This window comes from Nerophis ophidion, linkage group LG22 (genome assembly GCF_033978795.1).
Source record: "Nerophis ophidion isolate RoL-2023_Sa linkage group LG22, RoL_Noph_v1.0, whole genome shotgun sequence".
NCBI lineage: Eukaryota > Metazoa > Chordata > Actinopteri > Syngnathiformes > Syngnathidae > Nerophis > Nerophis ophidion.
In genome coordinates, this window is record NC_084632.1 from 32,989,353 (window position 1) to 33,016,413 (window position 27,061).

Genomic DNA, 27,061 nt, shown 5'->3' on the forward strand with positions numbered 1-27,061 from the left:
AGATTTCAGGAGTGGCTTGACCATGGGAATACGGCTATTGAAGCTGTGTCTGTTGAAAAGCTCTATGGATAATGATTTAATTTTCCAGCATGATCTGGCACCTGCTCAAAGTGCCAAAACCAGCAGTAACTGGTGTGCTGACCATGGCATTACTGTCCTCCATTAGCCTGCCAACTCTCCTGACCTAAACCCCATAGAGAATTTGTGGGGTATTGTGAAGAAGAAGCTGAAAGACACCAGACCCAATAATGCAAATGAGCTGAAGGCCGCTATTGAAGCATCCTGGGCATCCATAACACCTAAGCAATGCCACAGGCCGATTGCCTCCATGCCACGCCGCATTGATGCAGTAATCCGTGCAAAAGGATTCCCAACCAAGTACTGAGTGCATTAATTGACATTTTCAAATGTTTGATTTTGTTTTGCTGTTATAAATCTTTTTTTTTTTACTTGGTCTGAGGAAATATTCAGATTTTTTGAGATAGGATTTTTCCGTTTTCTTAAGCTGTATGCTATAATCAGCAATATTAAAATAATAAAACGATTGCTATAATTCAGGTGATGTGTAAGGAATCCAGAATGTATGACATTTTCATGTTTTTAGTTGCATTCTGGAAAATAAAGGACTTTATCACAATATTCAAATTTTCTGAGACAGTCCTGCATATAGTATTTGTCCAGCAATGGTCACGTGGTAACATAAATGATGGTATTTTGAGAGGTAATCCTTTAAGTCGGACATCACTGAAGGCCTAGGTGGGAAGCGCACAGGCCCGCCACTGCATGACTAACATAAGTCATTCTAGAACGAAAAACCCTACCTCCAAGTAAACACATCCAGAAGTATGCGATGTGTAATGCAGCTCGCCCTAAAGCCATAGCCACACACTGAACTGACGTGGAGAGATGTCAACGGAATGCATTCACAAGGAATGATTACAATAACTGCGAGTGACGCAAAAAGGACGGGTACAAAGCGAAACAATTAGCAACTTTGAGCAATGCAGTTTCAACCTGGGGTTTTGTGCAGCAGAATTCCCGCTAAGAAAGTAGCAGTGTTGTGTGTTGTCAGCACAATAATGAGAATATAAAATTAGGTTTGGACACAGAGGACCCTGTTTGTTTGTTTTTAATCTTCTGTTTTAAGCCTCGGGAAAGCCCTTAATCCTGAATCAGCAAAACAGAATGGATCTTACTGGAAAAAGTGATCTTATTAGGCATTTAAAGTGTTTCATGCACAAGTAGGAGGATTTGGTAAACATAATAAAATATCAATAAGGCCTGATCCTCTCCAAGGTTTCTCATAGTCATCATTGTCACCGTGATTTAGGGTTTTTAAAAAAAATCATTGATTGAGTGATTGATTGATTGATTGATTGATCACATCGTTTCACAGAAGGGGCATCGTCCAAGTTTTTGCTAAAGGGCCAGAAAAAGAGATCCTGCAGCGTTTGCGCTATCAGTCTGCGGATAGAGGCGAGAGTTGTGGCAGAAAAACCTGAGCGTCCGACAGTTCCTGTGCCGAGAAGAACATGGCAGTGCTGGGAAACCTCATAAGCTCAAGGATGTCATCGAGAGGACTCTTTTTGAACACCTGGATGACATTAGGGGCCTGATCTATCCAGATCCGAATAATAAATGCTAAATGTGTAATAAATGTGGAAAAGTGCAAAAGTGGTGCAGAGAGCCCTATTAGAAATGAAGTTTTTTCGTGTATACGGGCTGTCAAAATGGAGACACTGGATCCATCCATCCCATTCATTTTCTACCGCTTATTCCCTTTCGGGGTCGCGGGGGGCGCTGGCGCCTATCTCAGCTACAATCGGGCGGAAGGCGGGGTACACCCTGGACAAGTCGCCACCTCATCGCAGGGCCAACACAGATAGACAACATTCACACTCACATTCACACACTAGGGCCAATTTAGTGTTGCCAATCAACCTATCCCCAGACACTGGATCATTTCCCTCCATATTTATGACATCATATAGTCTAACTTGTGGTGTGTTTTCATGTTGTTGACATGCAGCATGGTTTTAGCATGCTGAAGCTGCGCTCTGGGAGGCGCTGCCGTTTTGTGATGGTGCATCTTGAATGATCCAGTGGCAAAATGATGCACATTGCAGGATGCTTTTTTCAAAAATCGCCAACAGACACCAAAGTGAATCATTCCAGTTTGATTCAATCAGCCCCTTAAATGGACAATTTTGACAACAATTTTCTTCAAGTGAAAATTTTTGGAAATAATATTCCACTTTGCGCAATCCGCACACTTGTACTTAGAACTGTTGTGGTACATGCAGTCTCCATCTTCCTCCGCTGTGGTTCCACCCAGAGGGCGCGCTGACAGCGCACCCGGACACGCCCCCGCGCTCATCAAGCGGACCGTGCCCACTCTCCGCTGCAGCTGGCCTGTGACTAATGGCGTGAGGCTGTATAAGAGGACCAGTGGACCAAGGATCGGCGCGGGAACTTAGTTCCAAATGCGTACCCGACCTCCGTCGTCGTCAAGGTGAGCTGTGCGCCTCACCCTTTTCCCTGGATCTCCCTAGGGACTCTGAATGCCTCCTTCATCCCTCGACTCCTCGTTTCCGCCCATGGACTTTCCTGTCTGCATCTCGTCTCTGTCTACACTACCTCCAACACGTTGGTAACACACACTAAAACACACACAATAATGACTTCACATAGTCCTACACAATGCACACTGTCAGGTTGTTGACACACATACACCATTCTCTAGTTTATTAGTATTGTTTATTAGTCTTATTGTAAATATATATACCCTATATATATAATAAATTAATCGAATACTGCCACCTGGTGTCCGTTTTCCGTCACGTCCTTAGTAAACCATAACAAGAACACCTGTAATTCGCACTCTACGACAGGCGGTGCTGCTTTGTCAATTCAAGGCCGTCAGAGCTACTGTTATTTGCGCATGGTGCCGTCCGCCAAAAATAACAAAGAATTAGAAGCGAAGTGGTGAGTAAAATGGCAAACAGAAGAGAAGGGGAACACGTTTAACCTGTAATTTAACACATTTATTATCCCTTCGTTGTATATCTTGCAATTTTATTTATTAATGTGTTGTGTTGTGTTGTATTGTGTTGTGTTGTGTTGTGATGCAGCTGGGAGGAAACTGTAGCTCTGACAACCTTACATTGACTCAGCAGCACCACCTGTCGTCGTGCAAATTACCGGTTCGCTGAGTCTCGATGGGGATGTGTTCTTCCAGGATGCAAACTGACTTTTCCGGACAATGGTAGAAGGTAGGAACATGTTTAATTACCAAAACTCAAAAGGGTACAGAAAAACTGAAAACAATCCAAAGGCGAGCGTTCCTAACGCACGTGAAAGCTAAGGCAAAAAACTTAGGACATGAAACGTGAAACTAAAAAAAAACATGAAACAAACCCACTAAACTGTGGCTTGAATAAACAAATGGCATGAACTATGGACAGGGCAAAACTAAAACTCGCTAACTGTAGCATGAACAAACAACAACTTACTTGGCATGGCATGAAGCATGAAAAGAACAGACGCATTGAATGAAACATGTCAGCACAGAGCAAGAAAAGAACAATGTCGAAAGGATGACTAACTGACAAAGACAAGCTTAAATAATGCCACTGATTAGTGCTCGGGTAGCAGGTGAGCGGCCGGACAATAATCAGAGACAGGTGAACCATGGCAACCAAAACAAACTCAGGTTTTACAAACAGGAGTCCAAAACTAACGGAACAGAACTAAACAAAACATGATCTAGAACACAAATCATGACACGCTGAGCCCAAGTGAGTGCAATATTACTACCAAAAGGCTAGAATATTACTGCCAAAAGTTAGAGCTTCAGTCTTTCAACAGTCCGGGGTCTCCGCTGTCGTATTTTACGCTTCATAATGCGTCACACATTTTCGATGGGAGACAGGTCTGGACTGCAGGCGGGCCAGGAAAGTACCCGCTTTCTTTTTTTACATAGCCACGCTGTTGTAACACATGCTGAATGGTGGTGTTCAGTGAATAATTTGGCACTGAACACCACAAAAAACCAAGGAACTCATCTTTGACTTCAGGAAAAACACTGCAGACCCCGCCCCCCTCTACATCAATGGCGAGGAGGTGGAGAGAGTCAGCTCCTTCAAGTTCCTCGGCACCCTCATATCTGCTGACCTGTCCTGGACCCAAAATACAACTGCGGTCATCCGGAAGGCCCAGCGGAGACTCCACTTCCTGAGGGTGCTGAGGAAGAACAGACTGCAGAGGCAGCTGATGGTGACCTTCTATCGCTCGCCTGTCGAGAGCCTGCTGACGTACTGCATAACAGTGTGGTACGCCAGCTGCACTGAAGCAGACAAACAGGCGATTCAGTCTGCACAAAAAATCATCGGCTGTCCCCTGCCCTCCCTGAAGGATTTACACAACTCCCGTTGCCTCAACAGAGCAAAAAACATTACCAAGGACAACACAAACCCTGGCTTCCACCTGTTCGACTTGCTACCATCAGGCAGGCGCTACAGGTGCAGCAGAGCCAGAATAAACAGGCTCAGAGACAGCTTCTTTCCCAAAGCTGTCACCATGTTGAACTCTAACTTAAAATAATACTAATTCACCCCTATACAATATCATGCCCTAATACCCTACTGTGCAATACTACCCTTCGGTAGTATTTATTACTTCGGTACTCTTGTCTTGTTTTGTATATTGTACAGCATTTTGTATTTTGTACTTCTATAGTGTTTTGTATATTGTACAGGATTGCTTATTATTTTTATTGGATAGTAATCTGTTGTACCGATCTGTTGTGGTGAAGAAGGAGCTGAGCCGGAAGGCAAAGCTCTCAATTTACCGGTCGATCTACGTTCCCATCCTCACCTATGGTCATGAGCTTTGGGTCATGACCGAAAGGATAAGATCACGGGTACAAGCGGCCGAAATGAGTTTCCTCCGCCGTGTGGCGGGGCTCTCCCTTAGAGATAGGGTGAGAAGCTCTGCCATCTGAGAGGAACTCAAAGTAGAGCCGCTGCTCCTTCACATCGAGAGGAGCCAGATGAGGTGGTTTGGGCATCTGGTCAGGATGCCACCTGAACGCCTCCCTAGGGAGGTGTTTAGGGCACGTCCAACCGGTAGGAGGCCACGGGGAAGACCCAGGACACGTTGGGAAGACTATGTCTCCCGGCTGGCCTGGGAACGCCTCGGGATCCCCCGGGAAGAGCTAGACGAAGTGGCTGGGGAGAGGGAAGTCTGGGTTTCCCTGCTTAGGCTGTTGCCCCCGCGACCCGACCTCGGATAAGCGGAAGATGATGGATGGATGGATGGAGTAATCTGTTTATTTCAATTGTTCGTTTTTCCTTTTTACTCCGGCTTCCTCCCACCTCCAAAGACATGCACCTGGGGATAGGTTGATTGGCAACACTAAAATTGGCCCTAGTGTGTGAATGTGAGTGTGAATGTTGTCTGTCTATCTGTGCTGGCCCTGCGATGAGGTGGCGACTTGTCCAGGGTGTACCCCGCCTTCCGCCCGATTGTAGCTGAGATAGGCGCCAGCGCCCCCCGCGACCCCGAACGGGAATAAGCGGCAGAAAATGGATGGATGGATGGATTTCATTTATTTCACCCCATATTTGTTCCCACTACCGCACTTTAAGTTGGAGTCTTTAATCTCGTTATATGCAAATATAATGACAATAAAGTTCATTCTATTCTATTCTATTCATTCTATTCTATGTGGCTTGGCATTGGTCACGGTCATTCAATGTTGGTTTCCGGCCATGCCGCCTTACGTGGAGTGCTGGCATCAAATTCTAAAGTTAATGATTGTTTACCAAAAAATAAATAAATATGTTTATCAGTTTGAACATCAAATATGTTTTCTTTGTAGCATATTCAACTGAATATGGGTTGAAAAGGATTTGCAAATCATTGTATCCCGTTTATATTTACATCTAACACAATTACCCAACTCATATGGAAACGGGGTTTGTATTTTACAGTAAAAGTCCGGCAACTAAGCTGCCATTTTTTTTGTCAAAAAAACAGTAGTATTATTCACATATTTTTTACTTACATTGTAAGTAAAAAAAAAAGTAAAATAATCAAGCAAATGAATTCATTATTTACTGTTACAGGCGACCCTCTAATGGCAGCCATGACTGCAGTGTGGCCCTCAATGAAAACAAGTTTGACACCCCTGCATTAGTAGATCAGGCCCGGAGATGATGATTTATGGAGGATCCCAGAAGAATCTTTCTATTAGTGAATGAAAGGGCGGCAGAGAAGGCTGGGGAAGTGTGTCAGACTTACTTCCAAGGCAGTTTGAATTGAAAACATATCTCTTGTGGAGCAAGCACTGGATATCATTTTTGCCTGTGATGCAAGACACGAAAACATACACATGTTCCCAGGCTGCTGCTACAATGCATTTTTTTTTGCAGACTTTAAGACTGTAAAAAATGTATGTTGGGCATATAAGCTTTTTTGCTTCTGCCTGTTTCAGTCATGTTATTCATTTTTGAATCGTGATCCATGTTTGAATATGTTTTTGTTAGACTGAAAATAAACTGAAACTGAAACTGAAAAGACCAAATTTCAATGGTCCGATCAACGTCACAACCCAACAATGAATCAACGTCGTCAAAAAGTGTGTTGTTTCAACATTGTATTTGTGTTGTAGAATATTGGTTGGGAAAAGACCAAATTTCAATGGTCAAATCAGAGTCACAACCCAACATTGAATCAACGTCGTCAAAAAGTATGTTGTTTCAACATTGTATTTGTGTTGTAGAATATTGGTTGGGAAATGACCACATTTCAATGGTCCATTCAACGTTAGAACCCAGCATTGATTAAACGTTGTTAAAAAGTATGTTGTTTCGACGTTTTATTTGTGTTGTAGAATATTGGTTGGGAAATGACCACATTTCAATGTTAAATCAACATCAGAATCCAACATATTATCTTTCAGAATATATAAGCAATTAAATAAAGTATCCCAAGAGAGCAAGAATGGGATTCACCTGTGCACTTACGTCTAACATTGTATTGTGTTGTTTGAGTAGAGACAATGAGCTTTTGTCTCACTGCATCCTATTTTTCTCCATAGGGCTGACGCACACATTCAGAGACCCAAACTCCTCCACACACACACAAACACACACACACACACACACACACACACACACACACACACACACACACACACACACACCTCATCTAGACACAGTTCCTCCTGGCTTCCGTCAGGTCGCAGCAGTTAATGACAAGAAAACAGGAACAATATGATCGTCTCATCCTGCCTCACACTTCCTGCCCTCCTTCTCTTTCCCCACTTCTGGCAGACAGAAAGGATGAAAAAAAAAAAAAAGACCTTGTTGTGGCAAAAGACAGAAGTTTTGTTTTGTTTGAGTATTTGCGGTACAGGCGTGAATAGTGCGGGTGGTTGATAGAAACGCTGCACATGCTTGATACTTAGATTTTAACTACTACTCATGGTTGTGAAATTTTTAGTTGATTAGATTTTTTGGGGGGTATTTTTTTAATATTCTGCCCGCAATTTTTCCACAAATTGGAAAGTCTTTAATCACACAGTCAGGACCTGTCTACATTAAGTCGGATAACCCCTTAAAGGGGAACATTATCACAATTTCAGAAGGGTTAAAACCAATAAAAATCAGATCCTAGTGGCTTATTTTATTTTTCGAAGTTTTTTTCAAAATTGTACCCATCATAAAATATCCCCAAAAAAAAGGCTTTAAAGTGCCGGATTTTCGCTATCTGTGAAGCCACCGTCCATTTACCTGTGACGCATCCAGTGATATACATGCTTTCCAGGCAGATAGCACAGCAAGATAAAGCGACATTAGCTCGGATTCAGACTTGGATTTCAGCGGCTTAAGCGATTCAACAGATTACACATGTATTGAAACGGATGGTTGGAGTATGGAGGCAGATAGCGAAAACGAAATTGAAGAAGAAACTGAAGCTATTGAGCGAATAGCTATTGACGCTATTCGGCCATGTATGCCTTAGCATCGCCGGTAAAATGTGCAGACCAAACGATCGGGACTTTCGCATCTTGTGACACTGGAGCAACTTAAATCCGTGGATTGGTAAGTGTTTGTTTGGCATTAAATGTGGGTGGAGGGAAACGCTGGATGCAAATATAGCTACAAATGTACATACAGCTCGCCTAAATAGCATGTTAGCATAGATTAGCTGGCAGTCATGCTGCGACCAAATATGGCTGATTAGCACATAATTCAATAACATCAACAAAACTCACCTTTGTGATTTCGTTGACTTTATCGTTGAAAAGGCATCTGCAGGATATCCATACATCTCTGTTCCATGTCTGCCTTAGCATCGCCGGTAAAATGTGCAGACCAAACGATCGGAACTTTCGCATCTTGTGACCCTGGAGCAACTTAAATCCATCGATTGGTAGGTGTTTGTTTGGCATTAGATGTGGGTGGAGGGAAAGGCTGGATGCAAATATAGCTACAAATGTACATACAGCTAGCCTAAATAGCATGTTACCATCGATTAGCATGCCGTGCTAATCGATGCACATTCTACGTAAATCAACTTGAATCCGTCCCTGATTGTGTTGTTACACCCTCCGACAACACACCGATGAGGCATGATGTCTCCAAGGTACCGGAAAACAGTCGAAAAAAACAAAAATCACAGAGCTGATTTGACTCGATGTTTATAATGTGTTTGAGAAAATGGCGGTTGTGACGTCATCGCTCCGAGAGCAAATAATAGAAAGGCGTTTAATTCGCCAAAATTCACCCATTTAGAGTTCGGAAATCGGTAAAAAAATTATATGAACTTTTTTCTGCACCATCAAGGTATATATTGACGCTTACATAGGTCTGGTGATAATGTTCCCCTTTAAACTAATAATTATTTACCCTAAGCCCCGTTTCAGCCACTCTAAACCATTGTTTAAAGTTTACTTAAAGGCTAACTACTACTCATGGTTGTGAAATTTTTGGTTGATTAGACCTTTTTTTTGGGGTTATTTTTTTTTTAATATTCTGCCCGCAATTTTTCCACAAATTTGAAAGTCTTTAACCACACAGTCAGGACCTGTCTACATTAAGTCGGATAACCCCATAAACTAATAATTATTTACCCTGAGCCCCGTTTCAGCCACGCTAAACCAGCGTTTATGGTTCCCCTCCTTGGATATTTTTTTACACGGGTAAGTGCGCCGTGTATTTCTTGAATCTCCGGCTCTTAGCTTTGTATGGACTCGTTGATCGTTTACAAACTGAGTTCGGAGAGGAAGTGAAGTCAGAAAGACCGCGCCCCACACAGGAAGTGACGTCAGAAAGATAGCCAGCTTCATAACAACCGGAGCTAACCACTACAAAATTGAGGGGATTCATCCAGACATGCCCGTGTTTCTCCTTCCTCTACATGTACAGACACTTGTGGAAATCACACATGAATAATGAAACCCACTACTACCGACCACACAGTCTGATAGTTTATATATCCATCCATCCATCATCTTCCGCTTATCCGAGGTCGGGTCGCGGGGGCAGCAGCCTAAGCAGGGAAGCCCAGACTTCCCTATCTCCGGCCACTTCATCTAGCTCTTCCCGGGGGATCCCGAGGCGTTCCCAGGCCAGCCGGGAGACATAGTCTTCCCAACGTGTCCTGGGTCTTCCCCGTGGCCTCCTACCAGCTGGACGTGCCCGAAACACATCCCTAGGGAGGCGTTCGGGTGGCATCCTGACCAGATGCCCGAACCACCTCATCTGGCTCCTCTCGATGTGGAGGAGCAGCGGCTTTACTTTGAGTTCCTCCCGGATGGCAGAGCTTCTCACCCTATCTCTAAGGGAGAGCCCCGCCACCCGGCGGAGGAAACTCATTTCGGCCGCTTGTACCCGTGATCTTATCCCTTCGGTCATGACCCAAAGCTCATGACCATAGGTGAGGATGGGAACGTAGATCGACCGGTAAATTGAGAGCTTTACCTTCCGGCTCAGCTCCTTCTTCACCACAACGGATCGATACAACGTCTGCATTACTGAAGACGCCGCACCGAGTTTATATATCAATGATGAAATATTAACATTGCAACACATGCAAATACGGCCGGTTTAGTTTACTAAATTGCAATTTTAAATTTCCCGCGAGGTATCCTGTTGAAAACGTTGCGGAATGATGACGCGTGAGCGTGACGTCACGGACTGTCAGGAAATATTAGCTCAGCACCACTTACGGCTAAAAGTCGTCTCTTTTCATCGCATAATTAATCAGTATTTTGGACATCTGTGCTGCTGAATCTTTTGCAATTTGTTCAATTAATAATGGAGACTATAAAGAAAAATGCTGTTGGTGGAAAGCGGTGGATTGCAGCTGTCTTTAACACCGAGACACAGCAGGTGTTTCTTTGTTTTTAACACATGTTTCTCTACGTCAACCAGCATGTTTTTGGATGGGAAAATTGTGAGATATATCTTACCGGAGACATCATTGGATTATTTGTCCTCCTGCTGTAGCTGTTTAAAAAGCAGCTGTGAGCTTGGCTCCTCGGCTTCTCTCTGAGACACTGCGTGTTCACCGCAGCTATCCGACCTCGAGGTATGTCTGTACAATCTCACTAAAACACTATTAAAACAATAAGCAGATAAGGGATGTTCCAGAATTATCCTAGTAAATGTGTCTAATTACATCTGAAACGCTCACACTGCCGCCGCCCGCAGCCGTCACTTTTTTTTTTAAATTGTATTTTTTTTTCTAGTCCTTCGCTATCAATATCATCATCCACAAATCTTTCATCCTCGCTCAAATTAATGGGGAAATTGTTGTTTTGCTGCTGGAGGCTCCCATTAAAAACAATGTGAGGAGGTGAGGAGCCCTCACTCTTGTGACGTCTTCGCCTGCGACTTCCGGTAAAGGCAAGGCTTTTTTATCAGCACCAAAAGTTGCAAACTTTATCGTGGATGTTCTCTACTAAATCCTTTCAGCAAAAATATGGCAATATTGTGAAATGATCAAGAATGACACATAGAATGGACCTGCTATCCCCGTTTGAATAAGAAAATATCATTTCAGTAGGCCTTTAAGAGAAAGTGACTCCAGCCATTTCAGATACAACACTTCAATCAATCAATCAATGTTTACTTATATAGCCCTAAATCACTAGTGTCTCAAAGGGCTGCACAAACTACTACGACATCCTCGGTAGGCCCACATAAGGGCAAGGAAAACTCACACCCAGTGGGACGTCGGTGACAATGATGACTATGAGAACCTTGGAGAGGAGGAAAGCAATGGATGTCGAGCGGGTCTAACATGATACTGTGTAAGTTCAATCCATAGTGGCTCCAACACAGTCGCAAGAGTCCAGTCCAAAGCGGATCCAACACAGTAGCGAGAGTCCCGTTCACAGCGGAGCCAGCAGGAAAACATCCCAAGCGGAGGCGGATCAGCAGCGCACAGATGTCCCCAGCCGATACACAGGCGAGCAGTACATGGCCACCGGATCGGACCGGACCCCCTCCACAAGGGAGAGTGGGACATAGGAGAAAAAGAAAAGAAACGGCAGATCAACTGGTCTAAAAAGGGAGTCTATTTAAAGGCTAGAGTGTCTTCTCAGACAGCAAGAAAACTTTCAAATGTCCGGCTCAGCTGTGATTCTACTTACAGAAAAACTTTGTCCATTTGTCGAAGGGGAGACAACGAGAATGCGAGCTTCCATGGATGTGATTAAAAAAGGTAACGTGTGCTTTATAGTACCTGGCCTTCGAGTGAAGGATGCAAAAAACAGCGAATGCATTTGGACTGGCAAAACAGACTGTATCAGTTATTCTCCGCCGTGTATGTCGCAGATTCAAAGTCTAGGTCCAGCGTATATAAAGTCACCAAAAGGAAAGGAGAATGAAGGTGAAGGCCAAGGAGAGAGGAGTGTCCTGACAGATATCTACATCCCTGGATAAATTGTTGTAAAATTGTATTTATCACATTGTTTACCTTCACGTGTTTATTAAAGATTTGATTCATTTATGATGTCTCAGGTGTGATTCACTACAATAGCACACTGGATTCCAGTTAACTGAAATACCACAACACTGGATATTGTTCAGATGAGTTCAATTTCATTTAAGAAATTGCTCACAAAGCCACACTGGAGGTGACTTTGACTTGCATATTTTCTGCGCATGCATACTAGGTCGCTTTGCGCCGGCGGACGCAGAGGGAGAGGGGTCTTAAACGACCATTGAGTGTGTGTGTGAACACAGATAAAGTTAGGTGGGATTTACCATGGTAATGGGTTGTACTTGTATAGCGCTTTTCTACCTTGGATAACCTTAGTGTAGAATGGGCCTCATATTGATCCAACACACTTTAATGTTAGTTAGTTTGTCATTTATTCGGTCAGTGGTCAACAAAATAAACAAACATCCATCCATCCATTTTCTACCGCTTATTCCCTTTTGGGGTCGCGGGGGGCGCTGGCGCCTATCTCAGCTACAATCGGGCGGAAGGCAGGGTACACCCTGGACAAGTCGCCACCTCATCGCAGGGCCAACACAGATAGACAGACAACATTCACACTCACATTCACACACTAGAGCCAATTTAGTGTTGCCAATCAACCTATCCCCAGGTGCATGTCTTGCAGGCTGAAAGGGTTTAGGCTGAAGTTGAACACTTATTGCACCTAACCCTATGAACAAATTCAAATACAAGAGGAGCTTCCAAAAATTATGAAATTTCCTTTGCACAACATATGATAAACACACCTTGTACACAACATAAACACTGTTCAATTATATACACATGTGAAATATCCTTGTACACGTGTGAAACCTTTGTACCAATTATTTACTATAAACAAACAATTATACTTCCATTATTAGGGCTTCACGGTGGCAGAGGGGTTAGTGCGTCTGCCTCACAATACGAAGGTCCTGCAGTCCTGGGTTCAAATCCAGGATCGGGATCTTTCCGTGTGGAGTTTGCATGTTCTCCCCGTGAATGCGTGGGTTCCCTCCGGGTACTCCGGCTTCCTCCCACTTCCAAAGACATGCACCTGGGGATAGGTTGATTGGCGACTCTAAATTGGCCCTAGTGTGTGAATGTGAGTGTGAATGTTGTCTGTCTATCTGTGTTGGCCCTGCGATGAGGTGGCGACTTGTCCAGGGTGTACCCCGCTTTCCGCCCGATTGTAGCTGAGATAGGCGCCAGCGCCCCCCGCGAACCCAAAAGGGAATAAGCGGTAGAAAATGGATGGATGGATGGATATTATTTATGTCCCGTAATTAATTAACATTGATTAACTACTGTGTTGATTCAAGAGTGATATATTTTTTTCAAGACATTTGTTACGTCTCGCTTCGACTACTGTAACGTATTATTTTCGGGTCTCCCCATGTCTAGCATCAAAAGATTTTGGTACAAAATGCGGCTGCTAGACTTTTGACAAGAACAAGAAAGTTTGATCACATTACGCCTGTACTGGCTCACCTGCACTGGCTTCCTGTGCACTTAAGATGTGACTTTAAGGTTTTACTACTTACGTATAAAATACTACACGGTCTAGCTCCATCCTATCTTGCCGATTGTATTGTACCATATGTCCCGGCAAGAAATCTGCGTCCAAAGGACTCCGGCTTATTAGTGATTCCCAAAGCCCAAAAAAAGTCTGCGGGCTATAGAGCGTTTTCCGTTCGGGCTCCAGTACTCTGGAATGCCCTCCCGGTAACAGTTCGAGATGCCACATCAGTAGAAGCATTTAAGTCTCACCTTACAACTCATTTGTATACTCTAGCCTTTAAATAGACTCCCTTTTTAGACCAGTTGATCTGCCGTTTCTTTTCTTTTTCTTCTATGTCCCACTCTCCCTTGTGGAGGGGGTCCGGTCCGATCCGGTGGCCATGCACTGCTTGCCTGTGTATCGGCTGGGGACATCTCTGCGCTGCTGATCCGCCTCCGCTTGGGATGGTTTCCTGCTGGCTCCGCTGTGAACGGGACTCTCGCTGCTGTGTTGGATCCGCTTTGGACTGGACTCTCGCGACTGTGTTGGATCCATTATGGATTGAACTTTCACAGTATCATGTTAGACCCGCTCGACATCCATTGCTTCCCTCCTCTCCAAGGTTCTCATAGTCATCATTGTCACCGACGTCCCACTGGGTGTGAGTTTTCCTTGCCCTTATGTGGGCCTACCGAGGATGTCGTAGTGGTTTGTGCAGCCCTTTGAGACACTAGTGATTTAGGGCTATATAAGTAAACATTGATTGATTGATTGATTGATTGACATTGGTTGAAGTAGTTTATAAATGGCGGTGGAATGTCCACCCTACCCACTGTACTTTGCGGGTTTGAAATAAAAACATAATTAAATAACAACATTATTATGTACAAGTTAGCATTTAAGATTGCTCGCAATTGGCGGTGTTATCTGCCAGTTGTTGATTATTGTGACAGTTGCCGGATAGCAATTAGTGGTCTTCGGTTTGATTTAAAGCCCAGGGATATAGACATGATACATAGGTAGGGGGTCCCTACTCCATCTCTCTGTCAGTTTGGGGGTCCTCGTCCTGGACAGCGTTGAAAGCGACCTGCTCAGTGGTCTTGTGGTTAGAGTGTCCGCCCTGAGACTGGAAGGTTGTGAGTTCAAACCCGGCCGAGTCATACCAAAGACTATAAAAATGGAACCCGTTGCCTCCCTGCTTGGCACTCAGCATCAAAGTTTGGGTTCAAAAGGATTCCTGAGTGCGGCTGCTCACTGCTCCCCTCATTTCCCAGGGGGTGAACATGGGATTGGGTCAAATGTAGAGGATAATTTCACCACACCTAATGTGTGCGCGACTGTCGTTGGGACTTTAATTTGAACTTAAAAGCCCCTGCACTAGACAAGTAGACAACAATTACAGCACAACAAATACATTAAGCAAAACAAAGAGCAATTTGCGTTAAGCAAGCTAACGTTTCACAAATTAAGTCCCATGTTTAAAACATGATTCTGAAGTGACCAATCAAATGTTAAAGGCCTACTGAAACCCACTACTACCCACAACACAGTGTGATAGTTTATATATTAATGATGAAATATCAACATTGCAACACATGCCAATACGGCCTTTTTAGTGAACTAAATTGCAATTTTAAATTTTCCGGGAGTTTTTTCTTGAAAACGTGGCGTAATGATGACGTGTACGCATGACGTCACAGGTTTTTAGGAAGTATGAGCGCTGCACACACACACAGCTAAAAGTCGTCTGCTTTAACGGCATAATTACACAGTATTTTGGAGATCTGTGTTGCTGAATCTTGCAATTTGTTCAATTAATATTGGAGAAGTCAAAGTAGAAAGATGGAGGTGGGAAGCTTTAGCCTTTAGCCACACAAACACACGGTGATTCCTTGTTTAAAATTTCGGAGGTGAAACTTTACTATGGATCAGAGCGCGGTGAAGCGAACATGGATCCCAAACGAATGTCAACCAGCAGGTTTCGATGAGAAAATTGTGGTAAAAAGTCGCTTCTTACCGAAGATCAGCTGAGCTTGCCCCGTCCATAAAGCTGCCGTCGACTTCGCTGAGACATTGGCGTTAAGACACCCGTGGACAAACCCCTCCGACTATCAGGTACTATTAAACTCACTAAAACACTAGCAACACAATAGAAAGATAAGGGATTTCCCAGAAGTATCCTAGTAAATGTGTCTAAAAACATCTGAATCCGTGCCAATGCAATCACGTTTTTTTTTTTTTTTCCTAGTCAGTCGTTATCAATATCCTCAAACACAAATCTTTCATCCTTGCTCAAATTAATGGGGAAATTGTCGTTTTCTCGGTCCATATAGCTGTTTTTGTTGGAGGATCCCATTAAAAACAATGTGAGGATGTGAGGAGCCATCAACATGTGACGTCATCGTCTGCGACTTCCGGTAAAACCAGGGATTTTCTGTTAGCGACCAAAAGTTGTGAAACTTTATTGTGGATGTTCTCTACTAAATCCTTTAAGCAAAAATATGGCAATGTCGCGAAATGATCAATTATGACACATAGAATGGACCTGCTATCCCCGTTTGAATAAGAAAATCTAATTTCAGTAGGCCTTTAAGTAAAATTGACAAAACTGCAACCTAGCACACGACCGCATCAAGGTATTAACTATGCAACAACAACAACAAAGAAATAAAAACTGGTGTTAAGAGACAATGAAATACAATATTTTGTATTACCATCCATCCATTTTCTACCGCGTGTCCTGTTTGAGGTCGCTGGAGCCTATCTCATGCGGCATTCGGGCAGAAGGCGGGGTACACCCTGGACAAGTTGCCACCTCATCACAGGGCCAACACAGATAGACAGACAACATTCACACACTAGGGCCAATTTAGTGTTGCCAATCAACCTATCCCCAGGTGCATGTCTTTGGAGGTGGGAGGAAGCCGAAGGGAACCCACGCAGTCACGGGGAGAACATGCAAACTCCACACAGAAAGATCCCGAGCCCGGGATTGAACCCAGGACAACTCAGGACCAACGAAATTGTGAGGCACATGCACTAAACCCTGTACCACCGTGCTGCCCTTTGTATTACCAATAAAAGCAAAATACTTCAGTCTTACTATGCATGTTGTCACTTGTTATCAAAGTAAGGCAAGGTGTTTTAATCACTCATGATTTTTTGTAAAAAAAAAATTGTTTTGAGTTGCTGGCAGTAAGTCGGACACGTTCCCAGTGAGGGTTGGACTCTGCCAAGGCTGTCCTTTGTCACCGATTCTGTTCATAACTTTTATGGACAGAATTTCTAGGCGCAGCCAAGGCGTTGAGGGGATCCGGTTTGGTGGCCACGGGATTAGGTCTCTGCTTTTTGCAGATGATGTAGTCCTGATGGCTTCATCTGGCCGGGATCTTCAGCTCTCACTGGATCGGTTCGCAGCCGAGTGTGAAGCGACCGGAATGAGAATCAGCACCTCCAAGTCCGAGTCCATGGTTCTCGCCCGGAAAAGGGTGGAGTGCCATCTCCGGGTTGGGGAGGAGCCCCTGCCCCAAGTGGAGGAGTTCAAGTACCTAGGAGTCTTGTTGACGAGTGGGGGAAGAGTGGATCATGAGATCGACAGGCGGATCGGTGCGGCGTCTTCAGTAATGCGGACGTTGTACCGATCCGTTGTGGTGAAGAAGGAGCTGAGCCGGAAGGCAAAGCTCTCAATTTACCGGTCGATCTACGTTCCCATCCTCACCTATGGTCATGAGCTTTGGGTCATGACCGAAAGGATAAGATCACGGGTACAAGCGGCCGAAATGAGTTTCCTCCGCCGGGTGGCGGGACTCTCCCTTAGAGATAGGGTGAGAAGCTCTGCTATTCGGGAGGAACTCAACGTAAAGCCGCTGCTCCTCCACATCGAGAGGAGCCAGATGAGGTGGTTCGGGCATCTGGTCAGGATGCCACCCGAACGCCTCCCTAGGGAGGTGTTTAGGGCACGTCCAGCTGGTAGGAGGCCACGGGGAAGACCCAGGACACGTTGGGAAGACTATGTCTCCCGGCTGGCCTGGGAACGCCTCGGGATCCCCCGGGAAGAGCTAGACGAAGTGGCTGGAGAGAGGGAAGTCTGGGCTTCCCTGCTTAGGCTGCTGCCCCCGCGACCCGATTTCGGATAAGCGGAAGATGATGGATGGATGGATGGATAGTTTTGAGTGAAAATGCATTAAAAGGGCACACATCACACCAAAGTGCATGCACATATTTTACTGAAGAAACCACTAAAATTGCACATTGGTGTAATTTTGGGAGACAAAATATTCAGATATGAGAATTCACTCACTGAATATATATTGTCTAAAGCAGTGGTTCTCAAACATTTACCGCCTCCTGAAAGGATATCTCATGATGTCCACACCCACCAAATAATTCTGTGGAAAGTAGCCGAGTAGTTGCTGTTAAACACATAACCATCTTCACGGAAGCAATAAAGATATGCGTCACACGTATATTCACAAACAACCATGTTTCTCTTTATATGAAACCTGAACACACACACACACACACACATGCACTTACACTACCGTACACAGCACCTGATGAGCTGTGGTTGTGACGAAGGAAGTGAAAACTTCGTCCATCTGCTTTAACAGGAAGTCAACAGAAGCCACAGAAAGGCGCACTGACGTCAATCAGAGCCACAGGAACACCTCCCCACAGCACGCGCGCACACACACACACACACACTTGCACACGCACACACAATAATGTATATGTGTCACGATAAGCACTCATTCAACTTCTACAGCTCGTCAAACCACAATTGCACAAATATTACAAGTTAAATACCATCACTCAGTGAAATACTCAATTATACAGCCGGATGACGCACAAACACACACACACACTCACACAAACACACACACACTGTCAAGCACATATAATTAAAGTTGCAAAAGTATTAGAGGTTTTGAGAGGATGGGCTAAATAATGTGACTAAACCATTGTTTTCAACCATCTTCAATTGATTATACATATGTAAAAGATGCAAATGGTCACATGATTAACATTTACTCGAAATAGCTGTGGTTTATATTATTTTACAGTGGTGTAATTCTCTGGTAGGTCAAATCATTCACATCACTGACTGCAAAAGTGTATAGTACCGTGCAGGGGCCCGCCTATACTGTAGGTTGTATTCAGTCACATGACTTTTTCTGACCTGTTAACATCCAGTGAACAAAGTGGTGGTCAACCAAACCAATATTATTGTCATGCCTGTGAATCAGGTCTTATGTTTGATCATGTTATGTTTTGTTTTTTGGACTCTTGTTTTGTCGTTTTGCACTTCCTGGTTTTGTTTGTTTCCATAGTTACCCATTAATTTCCACCTGGTCTCTACCTTCTTGATTACCTCAGCGCTCACACCTGTTTCCAATTACCACAGCCAGTATTTAAGTCATTTGTTTTCTGTTCCTTGGCCTGGGAACTTTACTTGCCTGCCTACCTACCTACCTACCTATGCCCTCGATCACCTGCCACATCACATGCCCCTTGTTTTTCGTCACAGTAAGTGTTTTGTTTCAGTTGTTCATAGCCATGTCATTGTGCTGTTTTTGTTTATAGTTCATTGTTATTCATGCCATTGAGCAAGTGTTTTGGTTTCATGTTTATAGTTATAGCCTTGGTTCCAGTCTTTTGTTTCATAGCCCTGTTTTTGTACCGCCAGTGAGCGCGCCCTTTGTTTTCTTGTTTTTGTATTATAGTGTTTAAACAAATCAAACATGTACCTTAATTCACGCCTGGCTCGTCCCAAATTCCCTCTGCGTCGAAGAAGCAAAACAAATCCAAGTCAAAGTCCTAACAATTATACAGCAAACAGAGTTCGAACTAGACATTACCGCTAAAAACATCCATCCATCCATCCATTTCGGGGGGCGCTGGCGCCTATCTCAGCTACAATCGGGCGGAAGGCAGGGTACGCCCTGGACAAGTCGCCACCTCATCGCAGGGCCAACACAGATAGACAGACAACATTCACACTCACATTCACACACTAGGGCCAATTTAGTGTTGCCAATCAACCTATCCCCAGGTGCATGTCTTTGGAAGTGGGAGGAAGCCGGAGTACCCGGAGGGAACCCACGCATTCACGGGGAGAACATGCAAACTCCACACAGAAAGATCCCGAGCCTGGATTTGAACCCAGGACTGCAGTAACTTCGTATTGTGAGGCAGACGCACTAACCCCTCTGCCACCGTGAAGCCCCGCTAAAAACAGATACAAGCAAAACCATCGAACTACGCAGTAATCAGAATCAGAATCAGAATCAGAAATACTTTAATAAACCCAGGGGAATTCCATTAAGATTTTAAGGACAATCCCATTCAAGATCAGACAAACACTACAGGGAGACAGAACAGGATCGCTGACGGGTCTGCCAACTTCCGGCGCCCCCTTACAAAAAAGGTGGGAAACAGGTAAAAGCTGGGGGGGTGAACAAAAAAAAAAATCAGTCTAAGCCTGGGCCTCTGGAGTGGGGATCCAGACTGAGGCCAAGGGAAAAAAAGTCATAGCCAAAGCACACATAAATGTGTATAAGAGGGAAACATCAAAGAACACAAAGGACATTAAAGACATTAAAAGAGCAGAGCTCATGCAACCAGCCACTTCTACACACAGCCACAAAAGCAAAACAACAACAACAAAAAAACACTGTGGTGGCCTCTGCGGTGTTCCACACCATCGTCTGCTAGTGTAAGGGGAGCATGGCCAGAGACAGGTGCAGACCCAACAAAGCAACCAAGAGAGCCGACTCCACCCAAAAGAAGCAAAACCATGGCCGTAAAACCAAAACAAGTAAAATGAGCTAACCTCAATGAACCCAAAAATACCTTAAAATAAGTATATTCTCACTGATAACAAATGCACTTTTCTTGGTAGAAAAAAAGAGACCTTTTTGCTCAACATCTTGGAAGATATTCGTAAATTAAGTAAACGCTAGTGTCATTATCTTGGCATGATGATTTTTTTTTTTCGTGCTAGAAGTAAGAAATTATTACATTAAAAAGTAGTTTTATACTTGTGAGTGTTAATGCCACAGCTTTGCATCAGCTGATATTCTAGTTTCAAGCATGTTTTACTCAATATAGGTCATAAAATCTCTCAGCAACAAGCTGTAATATCTTACTCAGATAATTTGGGACCAAAATCCTTAAAAGAAGTAAAACACTCTATAACACAAAATCTGCTTAGTGAGAAGAATTATGTTATCGGACAGACAATAAGCAAATATCACCCTTATTTGAGATATTTAATCTTACTTTGATTTCAGTTTTTGCAGTGCTTAGCAGCACACTTCAGACTTCTGGCAACAAATGTGTGATCCGACTTCCGGAAAGAAAGGCGTGTGTGTGTTGTAATCATGGCAGACTTGGTTATAGACAACGCAAACCACTATTTTTGGACAATTGAGGATCCACAACGTTATCTTTTTGAAGGTGAATGAACGGAGAATGAACTGCTGCTTCTAGAAGCGAGCACGAAGAAGAGGGTGAAACGTTGCAGCAGACGGAAGCTGATAAAGTGAGGTCGGCGTGACACAAAGCTGCAAACGTGGAATCTGGAGACAAGCTCTTTTGACATAAATGGCGTGCTTACCCTTCACTTCACTTATATCAAACAAACCTTTAACAAAGTGATCGCTGCAAACTTGTGCGTTTCTCTTGTACTCTTTCTACCTTCTTGATTACCTCGGAACACTGATGAAACTTTTACCTTATCATGATTCAAGCGGTTCCAACAGCCTAAAACACTTCTAGCATAGGGCATTTTTGTTTGGAAGAGGCAAAATTGCGCCCAGAACGCTTTGACAACAGATGCTTGCTTGACCACCACTTTAAACTTTGCATAGTTAAATAGCCGGACATGACGTCAGGAGAATAAAATAGATGGCTTGTAGTGTGAATTACACTTTAGCATGTACACTCATACAAACAAAATTGATGTTGTGCTATATCAGGGGTGTACAAACTAGGACCCGCCAGCGTCTTCAGTTAGGCCCGTCAGTTTTGCCCATCACATGTTAAATAAGGAATTTTGACTGCAGCTGAGAGTCTACTTGCTGCATATTTGCTGTCAGGTCAATGACCATGAATTCTACGTGGAAATGTATACAGCACAGCATTTACCTATGTGAACCAATCCAAACAACCTTTCCCACACATGACGCAAACTGCAACCAAAACATAAAGTCAACACACATGGTCACACACAACATAAACAGCTCACGGAACTCTGTAGATATTATGAAAAAAAACATCAACAAATATATACAGAATTCAAAATTACACTCATAACGCATAATGGGAAAAATGCAAAACTCTCTCCACACATATCCATGTTATGCACATTTTAGCTGCTTGATATTTCTGATTAATTAAACAGGTGGACATGGAAGTAAACAAGGGAGACATACAGTACAGGCCAAAAGTTTGGACACACCCTCTCATTGAATGCGTTTTCTTTATTCTCATGACTATTTACATAGTAGATTGTCACTGAAGGCATCAAAACTATGGATGAACACATGTGGAGTTGTGTACTTAACAAAAAAAGATGAAATAGCTGAAAAACAAAATAGAATAGAATAGAATAGAATAGAAAGTAATTTATTGATCCCAGGGGGAAATTCAGCCGACGAGCTTGAATAGGTAGTCACCTGAAAAGGTTTTCACTTCACAGGTGTGCTTGAAGCTCATCCAGAGAATGCCAAGAGTGTGCAAAACAGTAATCAGAGCAAAGGGTGGCTATTTTGAAGAAACTACAATACAAAACATGTTTTCGTTATTGCACCTTTTTTTGTTAAGTATATAACCCCACCGTGACCTCACAATACAAAGCTCCTGCAGTCTTGGGTTCAATCCCAGGCTCGGGATCTTTCTGTGTGGAGTTTGCATGTTCTCCCCGTGAATGCGTGGGTTCCCTCCGGGTACTCCGGCTTCCTCCCACTTCCAAAGACATGCACCTGGGGATAGGTTGATTGGCAACACTAAATTGGCCCTAGTGTGTGAATGTGAGTGTGAATGTTGTCTGTCTATCTGTGTTGGCCCTGCGATGAGGTGGCGACTTGTCCAGGGTGTACCCCGCCTTCTGCCCGATTGTAGCTGAGACAGGCGCCAGCGCCCCCCGCGACCCCGAAAGGGAATAAGCGGTAGAAAATGGATGGATGGATATAACCCCACATGTGTTCATTAATAGTTTTGATGCCTTCAGTGACAATCCATCCATTTCCTACCGCTTGTCCCTTGCGGGGTCGCCGGAGCCTATCTCAACTGCATTCGGGCAGATGGCGGGGTACACCCTTGACAACCCGCCACCTCATCACAGGGCCAACACAGATAGACAGCCAACATTCACACCCACATTCACACATTAAGGCCAATTATAAATAGTCATGAAAATGAAGAAAACACATTGAATGAGAAGTTGTGTCCAAACTTTTGGCCTGTACTGCATATACCCATACAAATATATACATATATATGTATATATATATATATATATATATATATATATATATATATATATATATATATATATATATATATATATATATGATCACAAGGCCTCCTTTAGAAACCAGACCTTGCGGAATTCTACAGAACTCAGCAAGCACATTTGGAACCTCAAAGACAATAATGTTGAATATTCAATAACATGGCAAATTCTTGCATCCAGCACACCTTACAACAGTCGTAATAAAAGATGCAACCTATGCTTAAAAGAGAAACTGTTTATTATATATCATCCAGCCCTGTCATCCCTCAACAAGCGCAGTGAAATCATTTCAAAACATGCCGCCACAGACGGAAACACCTCCTAGGTAACACATGAGCCAATCACCATGCCCCTACGCCTGCCTGTACCCACCCACTCTGTGCCCTATATAAACCATTGTATGTGAATGCTTCCATTAAAATCTCCTGATGATTGAGGGAACCCCTTATGAAACAGTTCTGTAGAGATTAAGTAGTTTGATTTTTCCCGGACATACATATATACATATATATACATATATACACACACACATATATATGTATATATATATATATATATATATATATATATATATATATATATATATATATATATATATATATATATATGTCCATATGTATAGTAACTTGCACAATGCAGCCCCAAAATCAAAAAGTTTGAACACTCCTGCGCTTCATACTGCGAGTGTGCTGCATTCATTGTAACTGACAAGTGGTTCTTGCACAAAAAGGCAAAAACAAAAACCTTGCAGGCCCAGCAGGAGATCACGTGTCTGTACACGCACACGGTAACAATCTCGTGGCGACTGAAAGGGAGGGAGGTTTCTTCTACAGTACCTGTCAGTGGGTCGTGTTATCAGATCGTAGTGTCTGAGCAAGCTAAGTTTTGGCGAGGTTAATGAGCGTGATGAGGAAAAAAAGGGAAAGTTGTCACGTAGGCAGCTGCGGTGAATGATAGAAAGGCAGGATGTGGAAGTGCAGAATGGTAGACAAAATGATGCTGTATAAACAAAGGAGCACATGCAAATGTTGAAAGTGGAGATAAAGACGTTAATGTTGCTTTGCGATTCAAATATTCACGTGAGCGTCTTACCTGGGAGGCACACTTTGGTGACTGCAGGCTGGTTTGTGGCTGCAGGAGACCTCCTGTAAGAAAGAATGACACATGGAGGTAAAGAGTGTGCTCCTTAACAAAGACACCAGACAAAAGGACCATTATGACACCCTGTATTAACTATCAAAAATCTAAATGCACATTGTTGTCTTATCCGCTTTAGTGGAAGATAAAATGAGTGTGACCACACCGGAAGGTCGGCCGTGTTTGGACATCTTAGCACTAGGAACGCAACGATTACTGATTTTGATGAAAAAGAGAAACATGTTTAACTTCAAGCGCGTACAAAAACACTAACAAACGGGAGAGTAGTGTCCATGGTGCAAACATAAGGGTGTCCTGAAAACCAGGAATAGATTTTTTTAATATACATTTAGCAGTCTTTATGTGTGTGGAACTGGAGTTGACTACTAGTCTAGAATGGAAAAAGGGAAAAATAAATTACAGTTTTCGCCCTGAGATCGGTCATAAGACTATAATGATGGGACCCATTACCTCCCTGCTTGGCACTCAGCATCTAGGGTTGGAAATGGGGTTAAATCACCAAAAATTATTCCCGGGCGCAGCCACCGCTGCTGCTCACTGCTCCCCTCCCCTCCCAGGGGTGATCAAGGGTGATGGGTCAATGTGATGGGATAATTTCACCACACCGGGTGTGAGTGACAACCATTGGTACTTTAACTTTAACGTTAAACAAACCAAAATAGAAAATGGGTAACACTTTAGTATGTGACACCATTAATTACTTGCTTATTAAAGTAACAAATACATAATTTAGAATTATTTGGACAATAGGGAAACATATAAGGGTTAGGTTTAGGGTTATTAATAAGCAATAATTCTAAGGCTACTGAGGGAAGACTCTAAGTTAATGGCTTTCTGGCTGTATAATAAAGCCATGGCATTAATAAATACTTAACAATGACTAATTAAAGGCCTACTGAAACCCACTACTACCCACCACGCAGTCTGATAGTTTATATATCAATGATGAAATATTAACATTGCAACACATGCCAATACGGCCTTTTTAGTTTACTAAATTGCGATTTTCAATTTCCCGGGAGTTTCGTCTTCGAAACGTCGTGTAATGATGACGTGTACGCTTGACGTCACTGACTGTTTGGGAATATGAGCGCTGCGCACACACGCAGCTAAAAGTTGTCTGCTTTAACCGCATAATTACACAGTATTTTGGAGATCTGTGTTGCTGACTCCTTTGCAATTTGTTCAATTAATAATGGAGAAGTCAAGTAGAAAGATGGAGTTGGGAAGCTTTAGCTTTTAGCCACACAAACACACGGTGATTCCTTGTTTAAAATTCACGGAGCTTGTGCCGCCCATACAGCTGCCGTCGACTTCCCTGCGACATTGACGTCAACACATCCGTGGACGTACACCTCCGACTATCAGGTACTGTTAAACTCACTAAAACACTAGCGACACAGAAAGATAAGGGATTTCCCAGAATTATCCTAGTAGATGTGTCTAAAAACATCTGAATCCGTCCCAATGCATTCGCCTTTTTTTTTTCTAGTCCATCGCTATCAATATCCTCAAACGCAAATCTTTCATCCTCACTCAAATTAATGGGGAAATTGCTGTTTTCTCGGTGCGAATAGCTCTTTTTGTTGGAGGCTCCCATTAAAAACAATGTGAAGATGTGAGGAGCCATCAACATGTGACCTCATCGTCTGCGACTTCCGGTAAAGGCAGGGCTTTTCTATTAGCACCGAAAGTTGCGAACTTTATCGTCGATATTCTCTACTAAATCCTTTCAGCAAAAATATGGTAATATCGTGAAATGATCAAGTATGACACATAGAATGGACCTGCTATCCCCGTTTAAATAAGAAAATCTCATTTCAGTAGGCCTTTAAGAGCCAATATGTTAATAGGCAACTAATTAATGGTGAATATGTGTTCCCTATACTAAAGCGTTACCCAAAAATGCACTGACGGCAACATTAACTGACTGGAATGGCTGAGTGGTTAACATGTTGGCAGCACAATCAGGGGATTGAGGGTTCAAATCTTTGCTTCCATCAACCCAGTCGATTACTCTTGGGAAATTCCATTATTCATATTTTGTTCTGATTACAATAATGTAGTCCTTAGTTCACATACGTAATTCTTTGCAAATTTAGGGCCTAATCTACTCAGATTTCAAAAGCCAATAAAAATTGTGCCTTCTATAAGTGAGCCTTTTAAGGGTGATCTACTAAGACTGCGTGTGTAATTGATAACAAGCGCAAAAGAAGTAGAGACCTTGCATGATTTCCCTCCACAGTCATGACAGCATTCTCCTCCAATTTGTGGTGTTTTACTTTGTTGTGGAACATGCAGCACACAACTATAATTTGCACCACCTTTTTTGGGCTATAGAGAAGCATAATCTAGACAACACAATATATTTTTGGCACGCCGTAGATGCGCTATGGTCACTGGCTATAACTGTGTTGGTACACTGGAATGATCCAAGTGCGAGCATATGCATGTTGCAGGAAATATTTTCCTAAATGAAAAAACAAACGCCATTAAATAAAAAAACACTTGCAGACACTGAAAAAAATAAATTAATTAGTTTTCTCACTGCATTTTGGGGGGGATTTTGCCTATCGTTCACAATCATTGTGAAAGACATGACAAGGGATTGATTTTTTTTAAATGCATTCTAAATAATAAATATATTTGATCAAAAGTCTGCTTACAATGAAGCTTATTGGTGTCATAACTTGGACTGTGGTGTGGTTTGTTTTCCCGTGGTGCAAAGCGACTGGATCGGACACAATGTGAAGGTAAAGACATCTTTTAATTATACTATAAAAAGGAACAATCAAAAGGCGCGCACAAGGCGGAGAACAAACTTGGCTATGAAAACAAAAACTCGCACATTGGGAAAACTATGAACATAAAACAAAACTTACAAACTA

General features: G+C 43.1%; 1 protein-coding gene and 1 long non-coding RNA gene across 5 annotated transcripts in view; one reads left to right on the forward strand and one right to left on the reverse strand.

Moving 5' to 3' along the window:
- Positions 1-27,061, reverse strand: part of pde4ba (phosphodiesterase 4B, cAMP-specific a) — a 530,844-nt gene that overhangs the window by 147,266 nt on the left and 356,517 nt on the right. For all 4 annotated transcript variants that reach the window (XM_061883737.1, XM_061883739.1, XM_061883738.1 and 1 more), the window contains one exon: positions 24,108-24,160. In XM_061883737.1, coding sequence (XP_061739721.1) covers positions 24,108-24,160 — 53 coding nt within the window. The remainder of the gene's footprint in view (positions 1-24,107; positions 24,161-27,061) is intronic.
- LOC133540798 (uncharacterized) lies at positions 2,388-6,865 on the forward strand. The gene is made up of 3 exons (XR_009803736.1): positions 2,388-2,512; positions 3,132-3,272; positions 6,129-6,865. It is a non-coding gene; the product is annotated as an uncharacterized LOC133540798 (long non-coding RNA).